At 40.4% G+C, this 17973-nt stretch overlaps 1 protein-coding gene and 1 pseudogene across 6 annotated transcripts in view; one reads left to right on the forward strand and one right to left on the reverse strand.

Annotated features, from left to right (window-relative positions):
* The window catches only part of 2700049A03Rik (RIKEN cDNA 2700049A03 gene), a 173117-nt gene that overhangs the window by 51499 nt on the left and 103645 nt on the right, over positions 1-17973 (forward strand). For all 6 annotated transcript variants that reach the window (XR_001780505.2, NM_001163378.1, NM_029818.1 and 3 more), the window contains 5 exons: positions 242-461; positions 1061-1308; positions 2549-2619; positions 4921-5043; positions 5946-6120. Coding sequence is in view for 5 of the 6 variants with exons in the window: in NM_001163378.1 (NP_001156850.1) it covers positions 242-461; positions 1061-1308; positions 2549-2619; positions 4921-5043; positions 5946-6120 (837 nt within the window). In the remaining variant the exon portion in view is untranslated. The remainder of the gene's footprint in view (positions 1-241; positions 462-1060; positions 1309-2548; positions 2620-4920; positions 5044-5945; positions 6121-17973) is intronic.
* Positions 15258-16040, reverse strand: Gm19045 (predicted gene, 19045; annotated as a pseudogene).

Below are 17973 nucleotides of genomic sequence, written 5' to 3' on the forward strand. Positions count from 1 at the left end.
CCACCATGTGGTTGCTAGGAATTGAACTCAGGGCCTCTGGCAAAGCAGTCGGTGCTCTTAACCACTGAGCCATCTCTCCACCCCCCTACATTTTATACCTTAATAAATGTAGAAATGTTCTTATTAAAGCCATCATTGTCATCGTCATTATGATTGTTTAATGCCAGTATTATCTAAAACAAGGAGTCATCACATTAGAAAGCTATTGACTGAGTCTTTGTTTTCTCTTTCTCACCTTTAGGAAGTGATATGCCTGCTGTCATGCTTGTTAGTACACCAACACGCACTCCTGTCGCTACCCCTCCTCCAGCAGCAGCTCTTACCCCAACTTTGTCCGAAACTTCCATTGACAAGTTGAAGTTATCAAGCCCTGAACTTCCCAAGCCATGGGACAGTGGAGACCTGCCACTGGATGAAGAGAATCCTAACTCTCTTCAAGAGCTTCCTCACCCAAGAGCGGTGTAAGTGAGAGCACTCCCTGTTACTCTGCAGCTCTGCCAGAGCCACTCTTCACACTGTTCCTGCGCAGAAGTGGCATAGAAAGGGCCGGGGACGGGGCTTGTTGTGAGTCCCGCTGACCTGCGATTTTCTCTGTAACTGAGGTGGTGGTTGTTTAGTTGGTATCCTCCCTGGCCTCATTAGTGTTGGGATTGCAGACATCTTTCTACCATTCATGGCTTCAATCTATTCTTTAGAAAAAATAACTTTTGTACATTTTAAATATTTTAAAATTACAAATATTCTCTTGTGTTTGCCAAAGCTTTAAAGTAAATAAGAATAAACCATCAGATTATTAATGAAATATGTAATTATTTCTCCAGTGTAGATCATCAGATGCTGTGCGCAGTTAATGTTTGTATTACTAAACCATATTGATTCCTTTTGTGGCTAGAGCAGCTTTCCAGGTGGCCTCTGATAAAGCCCAACTTCAGAACAAGGAGTCTTCCTAACGAGTTACAGGAGTCACTGTGCTAAAAGAGACCTTATTCTGGTTTTATGCATATGAATGGATGTAGGCCTTCAGTGATTTGTAATTCAAAATGTGCCTTTCTCTTCTTAGTGTAATGTCTGTGGCTAATGAAGAACCTGAGAGTGTGGACTTTTCTGCTCAGCCTGCACCTCCGGAGCCAGCTCCCTCAGCACCACTTCCTGAGGGCACCAAGGCCCCTTCCCTCCAGCGAGTACCAAGTTCAGGTTCATCCACCCTGGAGAACACTCTGAGCACTGTCACTGAAACAGAAACGCTAGACAGGCATATATCTGAAGGGGAGATCTTATTTAGCTGTGGTCAAAACTTGGCTACCAAGAGTGAGTTGACATATAGTAATTGACTTTGTTAGTTAAAGCAGTCTCCTTAGTGATAGCTTTTCTTTTAAAAATGTTTTTGTTTATCTTTCCAGATTTAACATGGTTTAATAGATAGATGTTCTGTGCAGGTTGGTTAACTTTTCTGGGCTTTGATTTTGAAGAATGAAATCTCCCTCAGAATTCTTTTCTTTAGAATTAATTTGATAATAATAGCTCAAGATATATTCTGTTAGTATATTTTTGTCTTTGCATGTACAAATACCTAAATACATCTTAGATGTGTACCTTTATATAGGATCACGGTTTGTATATTCTTGTAAAACTTGGACTTGTTACAAAGTAATGTGTGGTAAACGTATTTCAGTTCCAGCACACATGGATCATGCCCTTTTCCAGTGGTTGTTGATCTACTGGGCATTGCTTAAGTGAGGGGCGTTTATTTAGACTGTTGCAGACTGCGTGCCAGGCTGTAACCACCCTCCCTGCACGACTGCACTTCCTGATGACGTCCATAAACCATGTCTACAGGTGGATGCTGAGGTAGATGGCCACCTTAGGATTAGCAATATTCCATCAGCGGGCTTCCTGGGGAGAATAAACAGCTTTTCACTTCAGTCAGTTAAATATGTTTAACAGCTTGTAGGGGAGCCCGTTTCTGAAGTTTAACAACTTGTAGGGATGCCCATTTCTTGGTTTCATGGCTATTTTGGTCCTTGAAGTTAGTCTGGGACTGGAGAGCCAGCTCTAAGCTGCTCACACCGGTCTGTAAATACACTTTGAGGGGGTCAGATGCCCTCTTCTGACCTCCATGGCACCAAGCATGCACTTGGGACACAGGCATATACGTGGGGAAAACATCTATACACACAAAATAATAACAACAATTCAAATTATTAAAACCGGTCAGAACCAGGCATGCTGATGCACACCTTTGACCAGGCATGCTGATGCACACCTTTGATAGCTCTGAAGGCTTCAAGTCCAGCCTGAGATACCTTGTCTTGACAAATCAGACATATATTAAAAACTAAATAATTCTGATGGCTAAATAGGTGAAATAAAAAGCTCATGTTTGTTATGTTTGTTTTGAGTAATTTATCTAATAATGACCTAAATATGAACTTTACCAGTTTTGCTACTGAACTTTAAGTTTAAGTGCAGCACCTGTGTTTTCTGAGCAGATTTCTTAGTAAATGTCTCCTTTTTGTCTTAACTGCTCTACTTTGCTTTCTGCTTTTAGGACCTGGGGACTTGTTTCTGATGAACATAAATGACAGCTTATCCAGCACTCTGCAGGATGCCCTTGAAATGGTAAGGAGAAGCTGACTCCAGGCCCACTGCAAGAATGGCTTGATGTCTAGTTGCCGTTGAGCAGTTTCTGAGTTTTCACTTGTTTGAGGGATACACACAAAGGTTAGTGAATTGTTACCATGAGACCAGGCACAGTTGTAAATCCCTGTCTGTGGTCACAGACACTTCAGAGGCTCAGTTGAGGAGGCTGAGAGCTACTTTGCACCACCTTGCTTAGCAGGAAAAGGAAAGATAGCAGGGAAGGAGGGAGGGAGGTAGACATACTAGTAGTAGAGGGTTGTTTACTATTTCATTATATATTTAATTATATAATCCTATATAATGGGAGAATGAACAGAAAATTGTTACTGACCTCTAAGGTTCTGATAGTCAAAAAATACATGTTAATGTAATTAGGTAATGAGATCTGGAATTGTTTCAGCAGTGCCTTGAACAGGATCTTAAGTACTCTAAGTCTCCTGTGGTAGTTTGTGATATATAGATAGATATATAGATTTATGTATATATGCATTAATATGTATGTGTATATAAATTTAATGGGTTAAAAATCAAAATGGCACAGCGGTCAAGAGGAGGACCACTATTGCAGAGGACCCATGTTTGGTTTCCAGCCCCCACATCAGGTGGGTTACAGCCACCTGTAACTCCAGTTTTTGGAGATCTGACGTCCTCCTATGCACTTCATGGGCACCTTATGTGCACATACTCACACACGGACATGAATTAAAAGTAATGAAAATAAATTCTTTATAAAACACTAAAATAAGAATAAGATCCAGGGAAAGTAGTCATTCCTGGTTACTCGAGCCACAGATGAGAAAAAGGCATTGATGATACCATGTTAGAGATTTTATTTACATGGATACAGCTATCATACACACATAGATGAGAAAAAGGCATTGATGATATCATGTTAGAGATTTTATTTACATGGATACAGCTGTCATACACACATATTAATTTTCTTTTACAACTGTTAAGGGATGAAATTTTTCACATTTTGAAATGTTTCCAAGTAACTTAACAAAGGTGATTATGCTCTGCTGCGCATTCCATTCATTGCTAAGCATTGTTCACTTTGCTGTTTCTCTCAAAGCAGTGTTTCACAAAGGAGTAGGAAAATGCTTCAGGAAGTCTTTTTTTTAAAAAGAAAAAAAGAAAAACAAGTCTCCTGAGAAGATTTTGTTTGAACAGTTATTTTCTAACAATGACTTGTTAAGTAATTATTTGAGTCTCCTGTATTACAGTCACTGTTGCAAAATAATATGTGAGAAGACATAATTATAGTAATCTTACTTTCAGAGAATTACATGTATGTTTGGCTTACTTAATACACCACTATGGGATTGTTATTTATTCTTAGAACTTTATCTGGTATTAAAGTAAATTGATCAACTGAACCCAGACAAAATTATAACCTTTCTTTTTCTACATTTGAGAATATTTCTAATTGTAATTTTGTTACTGTATATAAGTTTATAGTAAATGCAAATGAAAAATATAATCTAGGAAAGCCCAGAGTTAACTGAAACCATGTGCTGTTAGGTACGTTAACCCTACACAGCTAGGAGGTGTAGCCAGAGTTAATAAACTGTATTTCATTAAAACAGAATATCCAAAAATAATTTAAATAATTTGCTATACTTTATCTTATAGCCAAAAGGCAAGAAATTGTTGTTTTAATGAATTTTAAATCATATTCATTCTTGTATTAAGAAGGAAATTCATTTTGTCTGATGCGGAGGCTCACAGCATCTCATGTTTTTCAGACAGGTGTTTTGAGGCACAGTGAAGCCTAGGGAAAGTGTTGCGTAAATGAGGCTTTCTGTGCCTCCCCTAGTTTAGACTGCCGGATGTCCGCCCAGAGGAGGAAGAGCACTGAGGGGCTGTGGAGACTCTCGTGTTTCTGAAGCTTTTTGTTGTCTGTGGCCCAGGTTGCAGCATTTCCCCTGTGCTTGACTGCTGGTTTGCCACACCTCGTCCTGATATGCACTACATAAACGGGAAGCAGGATGTCATGTGAGCCCTACACTCAAGCCATCAGAACGTCATGAAAGCACTAGTTTAGTTGTGTGAGACAGAAGATCTGTCATACATTTGCACTTAAATTGCTTTGTAGTGTTTGTATATATTTGAGGCAGCTGTGAAATGTTTTTATTATAGTCAAATGGCAATGAGAGCTACATGACAATAGTGAGCTCATCTTCTGGTATCATTTCTTCCTAAAGTTTCATCAGTCAGAGTTGAGAAAGTGGAGTTGTATGATAGCCGTTTTTGATGTTGTCTTTGTGTCTGCTCTAGGAAGATGACCCTCCCAGTGAAGGGCAGGTGATTAGGAGGCCCCACAAAAAGCGTCATGAAGATGCCATCGTTGCCCTTCTTACTAAGCAACAACGGGAGTTATTAGTTTCACAGCAAGAGGAGGTACTTTTCAACCATAAAGATTTTTGGGGGGAGGGCTAGATATAAATACAGGAAAAATATTAAATATCCAACTTTTAATTTTGATAAGACAGTGTTTAAGATACTCTATAATCAGAGTCATGGTCCTTTTAACCTAGATTGAACTGAGCTTTGTAACTGAGAAAAATTTCGACAATCTCCTCCAAACTTTTATGTTACAATTTAAAAACACAACAAAAAAATATGAAGCTTTAAAGATACAATTATTTTGTGTGTGTGTGTGTGTGTGTGTATGTATGTGTGTGTGTGTGTATGTGTGTGTATGTATGTGTGTGTGTGTATGTGTGTGTGTGTATGTGTGTGTGTATGTATGTGTGTGTGTGTGTATGTGTGTGTGTATGTATGTATGTGTGTGTATGTATGTGTGTGTGTATGTGTGTGTGTGTGTGTATGTGTGTGTGTGTATGTATGTGTGTGTGTGTATGTGTGTGTGTGTATATGTGTGTGTGTGTGTGTGTGTGTGTGTGTTCGGTTCCAGCCCACACCCACATACATATGAATACACATACAATACCAAATGCCTTTTTAAACTTGTTTTCAGAAAAGGTTTCCATGTACTTACTTACTGTGTGTGGGAGCAAGTGCACACCCAGATGTAGAGGTCAAGGCTGACTTGGGGTAGTAGGTTCTTCCCTACCATTCGGGTTCCAGGGATTGAATTCCTTAGCAGATGTCACAGATGGTAGCCCTTACTTGCTAAGCTGTCTTGCTGGGCCCTAACCTAACTTTTTAGACTTATTATTTGTGTACCTGAAATGTGACATTATAAGCACTTGTGTGTTATGAATCATCATATTTACAAGAGAGTTCCTGCTTTGGATGATTTACTATAATGGGCCTAATGGTTTTTCTTATTACTGAAGGACTTGGATAACAGCGTGGGTGAGCTTAGTGAAGGACAGAGGCTCGTGCTGAAAGCAGCAGAGGACATCTCAGCAGGACCGTCCGGCCAAATGCTGCCGCCCACTTCTCCTGCAGAGCCCTCCTATCAGCACGCAGACCCTCGGCTGGTATTGCAGCAGTCTGACATGGCCTCAGGTACACACAACTAGTTCTTCTTGGTGTTTCTAAAAAATACTACTTTAATCCTATTGCAGTCTCTTACATTCTTCCCAGGCTGTTGCTGTAGTGTACTTTACATTACAATCCAGCGATGTGTTCTTTGTATGAATAGATGAAGGCTTGAAGATTTTATTATATCTTTTCTATGATATACAACACTTTCTCCTGAATATGTTTTGTGTGTCTTCATTCGTATGGGCACATTGGGAGGGATATGAGACAATTTTTGTAATATACATACTTAAAAATTTATAATATAGATGTACTATTTTAATGTATACTAGAAAAATATAACCTCTCAGAACCAATAGCCATGTTTAAGACAGAGTTCAATGAGATCATACCACTCTAGAAATGTGTTCTCTATAGAGTGTGATTTCTCAGATGTAGTGTTTAGTGTGTTTGGGCTATCTTTAAGAGTAACTGCAATTTCTGTTGTAGCACTTTGGCGATTACTAGCATAGAGTTAATTCTCATTGTCTGTGGTAGTGTAGCCTATAAGTTAAGCACGTATATATTAGGAAACACTGAACTCTTAGGAGAAATACAGGATTGGGTTCCAGGAAGCCTCTTGGAACGTTGTCACATGATCGGTATTTAACCTGGCTTTATGTGTGTTTCTGTTTAAAGACATTGTATTTAGTTTCTGTGATTGATTCACCAACACTGAAATCACAGCCAAAACACTATAATTCATTCCCAAAGAAGTGTATATAACACATAGTCCTCCCCAGGCGTGTCAGAGTCTTCTTGTGCTCAGGAACACTGGGCAGTAATTTTCTTTTGAAATGATTTAGGTATCATTCTAAGTTCCCAAAGCACAAATGTGCGTGTCTGTACTTAGGTCTGTCTGTCTTTCTGTCTGTCTGTCTCTGTGTCTTGCACATACGTAAGTGGGGAGGAAGGAAAGTATAAAGGAGAGTGAATGAACACAAAAATGTGGAAAACTTGGCATTAACTTCACTGTTCAAAGGTCATCTCTTATAGCTAATGTAAAAAGGCAGAGTGGGGAATTTTATGGTGGGTGATGGTTTTTCACTGCATTGCTAAGAGCCACAAAAAGACCATAAAGTTTCTGTGAACAGTGAGTTTTCATTAGAATTATGTTTCTGTGAGTAGGTAACTTTGCAAATGGAAATTGGCCAGTTAGGTGGGTTCTGACTTTCCCAGACTCATTAATGCATTCTGTATTAGGTTGGTGCAAAATCAATTGTGGTTTTAGACAATAAAATTTAAATCACTGTAACTAAACTCTAACACATCTTTATCAGATAGAAACTATTATAATCAACATGCTTTTTTCTACAAGAAATTGACTTGCTTATTTCTATAACATAAAACTCTATGCTTTGCAGCTTGACAAATTCCTGAAAAGTATTTTCTGCATTCTGCTGGTTGTGGAAATACTCATCCTGCTAAAAGTTCTGCAAAAGCTTAAAGAGGCAGCAGTTGGTTGGTGAGATAAGTGAAGCTGGTGTATCAGGCAACAGCTTGGTACTAATTTCTTTGGCCCTGTCCGTTCACCTTTTGAAGCACTGGCTGCGCAGGGCGCTGAGTAACCCCGAGCTTTCCCGCCTGTGCCTAAATCCCAAGTGTCCACTTAGAGGCTGCTTACTAACAATGCGATGGCCTTTGCTACACTTGTTCCCTGACTGCCTCATAACTTATTTCACCTATGCAAACTCTTCTGTTTGCCACAAGGCTGGTTACCTCCCCTCAGTTTCTTTCTTTATTCTTTTTGTTTTTTTCGAGTCCCCTCAGTTTCATACGCCTAACTTCCTCAGAATCTGGGTGGCAAATCTCCTGCCTCTATCTACCAGAGTTTTAATCTGTCTACTGAAACTTTCACCTTCTACATCCTGCTTTTTGTTAATAGGCCATCAGGTTTTTATTGACACAAAGTACTCAAGGGTCGTCCCTATAGTAAGTAGTTGGCTGTGGTTGTGGAGAAGACGCTGACAGAGAGTTGGGCCTCGCTGGCCAGGGCTGTCTAAGCATCCCAGTGTGCTGAGTGTCTCAAGCATCCCAGTGTGCGAGTGTCTCAAGCATCCCAGTGTGCTGAGCGTCTCAAGCATCCCAGTGTGCGAGTGTCTCAAGCATCCCAGTGTGCTGAGTGCTCCTCAGATGCCATGGTTTCCTGGGGTTCAGGAAGATTCCGTGGCTGGATGGATTGGCCACGGGCAGGAGCCAGGATTTTTCTTTCCATGCAAGTTTAGCTTTGGGAAGTGTTTTGGAGCTTTTTAGTCCAACCTCTGAGTTGGTCACTGATGGTTGTCAGATACGAACCACTTTTTGCTCCATGTTGCAGTCCAATCAAATAATGTTTGGTTATCGCTGCATAGAATAACAGGGTGGAAGTTCAAAGGTATGACTTATAAATTATTTTTTAGTCATCTCATGAGGTCCTCACCCAACTTTTCTACTTTTCCAACTTAATTCAAGTGTCTAGCGGCCATCAGTGATCCACACTGAATTCTTGGCAACATTAGTGTAGTCATAAGAGCATCGCTTCAGTAATGAACGATTGTCACCAGGTTTGATGACTGGGCCACTGCACACCTCGTTGTCAAGGCCTTCATCTCTTTTGCAGAGCGTCTCCACACACCTCTGCCTTGTGTGTTCATTAGCACTTTCAGGGCCAGATGAGTTGGTAATGTTGTTAGTTGTCTGTACTTTTTCATTGTCTATTTGAACTGGAATAAGAAAATTGCTTCAACTTGTTTCTTGTTCATAGTCATTACTATAATATAAATATAAAGTAGGCAACAAGTAGTGTCACTAGCAAAAAACCAAAACCAAACAAAGCCAAAAGACCCACGACTCCGAAGTAGGAGCGTTAAAATGATATAAAATATTACCGTATTTATTTAAGAATTTATTCCAAAATCAAAAGATAAATTTCAACAATACAAAAAAGTTTACTCTTGCCGGGCATGGTGGCACATACCTTTAATCCCAGCACTTGGGAGGCAGAGGCAAGCTAATTTCTGAGTTCGAGGCCAGCCTGGTCTATAGAGTGAGTTCCAGGACAGCCAGGGCTATACAGAGAAACCCTGTCTCAAAAAAACAGAAAAAAAAAAGTTTATTCTTACACCAGCTTGAATAAATGACACTTTAGGACATTTGAAATTAGACATTAGAGCATTGTGGAATATTTAGTGTTGGCTTCATGCTCAGCGAGAGCGTTAGATTGTTCAGAATTGAAAGAAATTCAGGACTGAAGTTTTCAGTATAATACACATAAAATTGCTGTTTTTCTCATTTTGTGCATATGGTAAGAGTATTACACTTGCTACATACTTTCAGATTAGTTTTTATACAACATAAAATGCAACACAGCTGACTGGGAAAGTGCAAGAACCCAACAGACACTAGAGGGCTCTCATAGAGCACCTGAGAGACACTAGGAGTTAAGTCTTGGCTCTTACCGCCTGTCCAGCATTTCTTATGTCTCAGGTGGTACCCAGATCGCTTGTGATGTAGTAATTATTTTTGTGTGGAATCATTGTGCTCTAATGTCTAATTTCAAATGTCCTAAAGTGTCATTTATTCAAGCTGGTGTAAGAGTAAACTTTTTTTTTTTTTTTCTGTTTTTTTGAGACAGGGTTTCTCTGTATAGCCCTGGCTGTCCTGGAACTCACTCTATAGGCCAGGCTGGCCTCGAACTCAGAAATTGATAACTATTATTGATAATCATTGATAACTATTATTTCTTTTTGAAACTGGTAATTATCTTAAAAAGGTAACCATATTTGAGAATAAGATGGATTGTGTGTAACTTAATACTTTTTGCTCTGATTAAAATATTTTATTATCTATTTGTGAGTGCATGTGTGCATGTCTGTGTGTGCATGCACACTTAGATAATGACTTCCAGAGCTTGAGTCTCCTGTGTGGGTCTTAGAAATTGAACTTAAGTCGTCAGGATTGCCAGCCACTAAACTGTCTCAGTGACCTTTCAGTATGATTTATCAGACTGTTCTGAATATACAGTATTCTTGAGTATACAGAATTGAAAAGTAATATGATATAGACTTTATACTTGCCATCACCCAGTATAATGTACAAATTATTCTAGAAAACATTTTTAATAAATCATAACATCAAAAGATTCCTTAATTGGAAGTTTATAAAGACAGGTTTTAGATAATGACTAGTCTGCAAAATAAGTGTTTTTATTTATTTAATACTTTTTACTAGTTTGCAAAGAATCAGGTTTTATTATATCTTTTTTTGACTAAATTTTAATATTTGAGATTTAATCTTTAAATATACATTTACATATATATGCATGTATGTATACACACACACAACACACATGTGAATGTGTGTGTACATGGAGGCTAGAAGAGTTAGGGCCTCTGGAGCTGGAGTTACAGGCAGTTGTGAGCTTCCTGATGTGGTGCTGACACTAACCCTGCATCCTGCGCTTGAGCTTGACCACTGAGTAGCCCCTCTAGCCTCTGAGTTCTCAACAGCAGGCTCACTGTATTGTCTTAACCATAACAATGAAGTAATATGGCACAATATTGGTTGTGTATGTGCATGTGTGTATACATACACACTTAGATGTGTATGTGACTATATTTGGAAGAGGCAATAGCTGAGTGGTTGAGAGTTTGGGTTTTTTAAACTCCTGAAATGTATTTTAATTCTAACTCTGTGTGTCTTTCTTTGTTCAAGTAACTTATGTCTAAACTTCCTATTTTTCATTTTTTAAATTAATTTTTAAGTTTAGTATGCAAGTAGTAGTGGGTTTCATTTCAGTATTTGCCTGTGCGTCCACGTGTGTGTGTGTGTGTGTGATTATATGGTATTCTTATTCATTCTTTTCCACCTGCCCACCTTTTGCTATCCTTCCTTCTCAGCTCTCACCAGTGTCCTTCCTTCTTGCCAGTCTCCTTTTTCTTTTGAGTCCTATGCATCCCATAACCCTTTCACTTGTCCCTACTCCTGTAAGATGGTCTCCTCCTTTCTCATGGTCCCCTTCTACATTAACAACTTATACAGAGGTAGACTGGGATATTTGTCTTTCTGAGTCTGTCTAGCTTACTTTGCTTAACGCGATGATTTCAAGTTCCATCCATTTTCTTACAAATGTCATTATTTCTTTTTTCTTTACAGTTGAATACAATTCTGTGATGTTAATGTATATTTTCTGTATTCATCTTTTGATAGACGTTTTGGTCTGTTTCCATTTCTTTAGCTTGTAAATAGTCCATCAGTAACCATGTGCATCCTGTGGTATGTTGACTTACAAGTCCTCTGTGCTCTAAGTGGGTCCTGTGGTGATTTTGTCTTTAGCTTTTGAGGAACCTCCACACTGACTTCCATGAAGGCAATACCAGTTTATATCCCACCAACAGTGAATACGCATTTTTCTTTCTTCACATTTTTTAGCATTTGCCTTTATTTCTGATAATAACTATGCTGATTGGGGTAAAATGGAATCTCAAGCAGTTTTCATTTGCATTTCCCTAATGGCTGGGAATATTAAATACTTTTTTGAATATTTATTGACATTTGTAGTTCTGTTTAGAAATTGTTGTCTCTGTGTGTGTGTGTGTGTGTGTGTGTGTGTGTGTGTAAGCCTGTGCATGGGTGTGGAAACCTGAGGTCAGTACTGACAGCTTCCTTTACAATGCTTCCCCTTGCTTTCTGAATTAGTTTCTCTTACTAAACGTGGAGACTGCCAATTGATTTGACTGCCTGTCCAGTAAGCCTTTGGGATCTACTTGCCTCTGTCTTCCCAGCACTGAGGGTACAGGCACAGCAATGCGCCTGGATTTTACATGGCGGCTAACGATCTGAACACAGAGCCTCCTGTCTGCACAGTGAGCATGGTCCCTGTGTCCCCAGCCCGTGTTCTCTCTAAGAAGTTTATTCAGTTCATTACTCCATTATTGTTGGGATAATTCACTTTTAAAAATACTTTGTTTCTTCTTGTTTTACGTGCATTGGTGTTTTACCTGTATGTATGTCTGTGACGGTGTCAGATAGCCTGGAATTGGAGTTACAGACGGTGGCGAGCTGGGACCTGGGAGTTGAACTTAGGTTCTCTGTAAGAGCAGCAAGTGCTCCTAACTGCTGAGCCATCTCTTCAGCCCCAGTTAGGTTTTTTTTTTTTTTTTTTTAAGTGTTTTGTTTGTGCAGTTCTTTATATTTTGGATAGTAATCTCTTGTCTGACATGTAGCTCACAAAGATACACATTTTTCTCCTTCTGTAAGCTGCCTCCTCCCTCTGTTGGTAGTTTCTCCATTGGGTAGGAACTGCTTGATTTCTTGTACTCTCATTTGCTTATTCTTAGAATAATTTCCTATGTTACCATAGGAGTTCTTTTCACAAAGCCCATGCCTGTGACTGTATCTTAAGGACCTCTAGCAGTTTGAGAGTTTTAGGCCTTATAACTGTGGAGGTGTTTCATCCACTTGATTTCTGTGCAGGGCAAGAACTATCGATACCCATACCTTTTCACATGTAGATACCCAGTTTTTCTAACACTCTGTTAAAGAGGCTGTCCTCTTTCTTTTTTTTTTTTTTTTTTAGAGATTTATTTATTTATTATATGTAAGTACACTGTAGCTGTCTTGAGACACTTTAGAAGGAGGGCGTCAGATCTCATTACAGATGGTTGTGAGCCACCATGTGGTTGCTGGGATGTGAACTCAGGACCTTTGGAAGAGCGTTTGCTGCTCTTAACCGCTGAGCCATCTCACCAGCCCTCCTTTTCCTAATGATTGTGTTTCGTTAAAGATTAGTGGGTGTAGTTGTGCAGGTTGATTTCTGGGTCCCCCGTTCGAGTCATTGCTCTGTGTCTTAGTTACTCGTCTTGTTGCTGTGATAAATATCTTACCAAAGCAACCTAGTGAAGAATGGGTTCATCACTGCAGGGAAGGCGTGGCGGGAGGAGTGGGAGGAGCTGGATGATGGCCGCCGATGCTCCACTTGCTTTCTTCTTTTAATTCAGCCTAGGACCCTGCCCATGGAATGCCTAAGGTGGTCTTCCCGCCTCCGTTAACCTAATGTAGATAATTCCTCACAGCATGCCCAGAGGCTCGTTTTCTAGGAAATTCAAGATCCTGTCAGGCTGATGATGTTAACCATTACAACTCTAAATCTTACTAATTTGGCATCCAGTCCAATTACTTTTAAGCCATAACTTTCCACCCTTTTCCCCCATAGACTCATGACCATTTTATAATAAAAAATTCATTTAATCCAAAAAAATCTCCATCATTTTTAATCATTACAACATTGTTTAAAAGTCCAGAAGGGAATAATTGGGACAATTAGAGGAAATCAGACCAAAGCGAGACTAAAACTCAGCAGAGAATGTATCAAATCCTGCAACTCTGTGTTCAGCTCTGGGACCTGTGATGCAATCTCTGGGCCCCAAAGGACTTAAGTAGCCCCTTCTTCATCCCTCCATCTCTGTCACTACCGCATACATATCCTTATCTTGTGTCAACTCTACTCCGTGTCTGGAGTTGTCCTTGGCAGCTGTTCCTTGGTTCTGGTATTTCTAACATCCTGGGTTCTCCATTGTAAATTAGGTCTTTCTTTTGTAGTTTCCTGCAATGGCCTCTCAGGACCTCCGGTCCTGCTCTGCATTGCTTTGCCTCGGGGCTTTCTGACATGGTAGTCAGCCCTCCATGATCCCCTTAGTCTGCTTCTCATGCCGGCAAAGCCAGTGATGGTGATGCCAAGTTCTGTTGCCAGCTTGAGATGGAGCCTGACCCCTCAGACCACAGCCACATCAGCTTCTGCTTCTGTCTGCTGAGCCTGGAGAAACCCTTCCGGTTCAGAGAACAGGGAGCTGCTTCGGTAGCAGTGTGTTTCAGGTCAGGGGCTCCCCTTGCAAATGAATTGACATTTTTTATGAAATGGAGCCTTCACTGGCTGGAGCCTTGCCCTCAGGACACCTTTGCTGTTGTGTAGAACACAGCAGCAGACTTCCTTAATGGTGCGAGTCACTTGAGCAGTTGCAGCTGCCTTCAAACCTGCCTTGCCTGTAAGGTTAACTTGCTCCTGCTATTTTCCTTGTAAAAGTACACATTTTCTTTCTGCTTAGCTGCTTTTCTTCCTCACATAGTCCTAGAGTGGAGCAGTTGGACAGTTGCTGCGCCACAGCCAAGTGTGCTCCTGTCTTGGAATTTCCTGTGCCAAACAAATTAGTCCTTTACATTTAAATTGAACCCCACTCAAGTCTTCAGGACATAAATGAAGTCAAATTCTTTGCCAGGACATCACAGGAGTGCCATTAACCCAGTTTCTAACAGAGTCCTCATTCCTTCCTGGAGCCTCATAAACCTCCACTGTTTGTGTTTCTCTTGTTAGCTTTTCTTCCAGGCTCCTACCCAGAAAGGCCCGGTAAGCTCTGCTTACAGCGTTCTAGCCTCTGCTTACAGCGTTCTAGCCTTTGCCTACAGCGTTCTAGCCTTTGCTAGCCACCACTGACAGCCTGTCCTCAGTCTTCCCATAAATCATGGTCATGTTTATCACAGCAGCAGTCCACTTCTCAGTGCCAGTCCCTGTCCTTCTGTGTCTGCTGCTGGGACACAGCATTCATTTGGGGCTATAGTTCAAGGGCACAGGCATTACAGAAGGGAGGACAGGACAGCAGGTGCGTAAGGCTACTGCCGAGAGGGATGGTTGATGAGGCTCAGCCCGCTTTGTCCTTTGTATTCCCTCCAGAACCGTGGCCATCTCCAGGCATGCGGTCCTTCCGCAGTCAATCTGACGTGGATAATCCGCACAAACATGCCCAAACGCTTGTCTGCTAAGTGAATCTAGGTCCTATCCAATTGATAGCATTAACCATCGCAGTCTGTATCGCTCCCTTATTAAACTTTGTTTTAATGGGTCTTAAAATTCTGTGGTGAGGTTTGTGGGGTTTTTTTTTTGGTCATGTTTCTTCTATCAAAATTTACTGATTTTAAAAACTAATAATTCGTACATTAAAAAGGTCCATAAAATAAAACATTGTCCCTTTTTGATTAGGAGATTTTATTGCACCTTGTCATTATTAACCTTGTATTAAATTTAAATGGCCAATTAAAACAAATAGTTCTGAGACCATGCATACAGGTGTAACACTAACATTCATTTAGTTTTTTTGAGCTCTTTGGGCAGATGTGATGACCTTACCACCTTCTTGTCTGTGGCCTTGATGAACAGTCTGAGTCATATGAATAGCAAAATGATCCAAAAGGAACTCTGAAAGCACAAAGGCTTACCTGGAACTATATTAATGGTGGCAGCTTCACCAAGTAGGATAATGTAGGGCTATCTTCCAGCTTCCCAGCAGAAAGGTGATGGGTCTTTCCTTTCAGCTTAGCAAGTTTGCGTGCTGTGTGAACTATGTGATAGTCTAGTTCAGGCGCAATACCAGCTTTTCTCTGGCCTGAATGATTCAGGAGTCACCTGAGCAGTGAAGCCAGCACTTCGATTGCAGGTCATTTTTGCTATTGCCGCAAGGAGCATCTCAGACAGACGTACTTGGCATTGACTCCCCCAGAGTCACCAGAAAGAACCTCAGGTGCATTTCAGTCGACTTTATACTTCAATTGTGACATTGACTAGAGCACAGTTACCTACCAAGCAGGTTTGATAACAGCAGTCTCCACTTGGCCCACAGCAACAGTACCGGTACCGATAGTTTTATAGACACCTGGGAGGCAGGTGCGTACATTGGCTGCTCAGTTAGGCAAATTAATGGTAGGATACATTCCAAAGCTACCAGCAGTAGGGTTGCATTGGTACTGTTATCTTCATGACTGACTGTATTCTTGACCCAAGGCAAGCTAGCCATTGACACCAGCATGCTGCCTGCATCCTAAGGAGAAATCAACACAAATGCTACCGTGCCAGGTTCATAACCAATTCTTTTTATAAATTGTCTTCTTTTATATGTATAGATGTTTTGACTACATGTACATCAGTGCACCACACATGTCCCTGTTGCACACAGAGGCCAGAAGAGGGCATCAGATTGCCCGGAACTGGAGTGATGGATGGTTGTAAGCTGCCCTGTGGGAGTTAGACACTCACTGACCCTGAATTCTATGCATGAGCGGTAGCTGTAAAAGGAGTTATAAATTCTAGCTGTCCCATATAGAAGACACACAATCCAGGTATCTTATTTACAAGTTGTAAGCCTAGATTGGGCAGGTTTGGAGCTATTCTAATTTACATCCCAACATTTAGCATTTGAATACATAACAGCACCAGACCAACTGCCATAGCCAATTTTCCTAAGAAATTTTCTTTCTTTCTTTTCTTTTTTTTTTTAAAGATTTATTATATGTAAGTACACTGTAGCTGTCTTCAGGCACCCCAGTAGAGGGGGTCAGATCTCATTATGGATGGCTGTGAGCCATCTTGTGGTTGCTGGGATTTGAACTCAGGACCTTCAGAAGAGCAGCCAGTGCTCTTAACTGTTGAGCCATCTCTCCAGCCCATGAATTTTCTTAATGTAAACACTTCATTAATAATTTCTTGGGGGCTGGAGAGAGATCTGATGCTTTTTCTGGGTTGTCTGAAGACAGCTACAGTATACTTACATATATATAATAAATAAATCAATCTAAAAAAACCAATCTCTTCACATCTCTTCTGACTGAAGGCTGCTCAGTGGAATCCATTTTTGTTGATAGCAATAATTGCTTTATTTCCAATGTTTAAGCCAGAGGCTTGGTTATGATTTAGCCAGTTTTAGAGAGCCAGCTTCAAACTCAGCAATACCCATAGCAATCATTTGGCTAGCATGGTCAGCCCCAGATATGCCTTTAAAGTCTGTGTGTCCTGGTGCACGGAAAATATCCTTGCTATTTCCAGGGAGGAGTAATTGCTGACTCTATGCTCAGCTTTCAGTTTATCCAGGCCCTGGGCCATCTCTTTTCAATGTTTTAGTGTCCTTCTGTCTCTCACCACTTTTGTACATCAGTGGTGACCTTGTTCAGTACATGTCAGGTAATAGTTAATAGTTTGTGTTGCTAATGTAAGACAGAGCAGAGATTAGTGAGATAGAGTCAAACAGAAAGTTGTTTTTTCTTTTTTTAATAAAGAAGATTGTTAATGCCCTTGCCAAACTAACCGAGAGAGAGAGAGAGAGAGAGAGAGAGAGAGAGAGAGAGAGAGAGAGAGAGAGAGAGAGAGGAGATAGCATTAATAAATATTAGAGGCAGCAAATTCTAGCAGAGCCTGCGAATCATTAGGGAATAACTTTAAAAGCACATCCCCCCTGCCGGGATTGACAGCGCACACTTTTGATGCCAACGTTTGGAGGCAGAGGCAGGTGGATATCCATGACTTTGAGGCCAGCCTGGTCTATATAGAGAGTTCTAGGACAACCAGAGCTACATAGTGAGACTCTGTCTTGGGGAAACAAAACAAAACTACCAAAACTAAAAACACTAAAAGAAATGGATGAGCTTGTAGGTAACTATGATGTCAAAGTTCAATCAAGAAGATATAAACAACTCTTCCTGTCATAATGTGTTCTTTCCTTTGCTCCTGTGATGGAGATGGCAATCTTCCTTTTCTGTGTGTAGCAGCATTCCTTCAAGAATCCTGGAGTACTGGCTTGGTGGCCATGAACTGCCTTTGTTTGTGCTTGTCTTGAAATACTCTTCATTTCCCCACCAGATAGACTTTAAAAATAGACTCACCTGCTTGTTTGTGTCCTTTTTCTAAATAACATGGATTTACAAGTGGAAAATTCCACATCTGGCCTCATGTAGGATTTTTGACCTTCAGTAAGATTTTACAGTTGTTCTCATAGATTCTATGTCTAATAATTTTGCTGTTATATTATAGGTTTGATCTTG

This window comes from Mus musculus, chromosome 12 (genome assembly GCF_000001635.26).
Source record: "Mus musculus strain C57BL/6J chromosome 12, GRCm38.p6 C57BL/6J".
Classification (NCBI taxonomy): domain Eukaryota; kingdom Metazoa; phylum Chordata; class Mammalia; order Rodentia; family Muridae; genus Mus; species Mus musculus.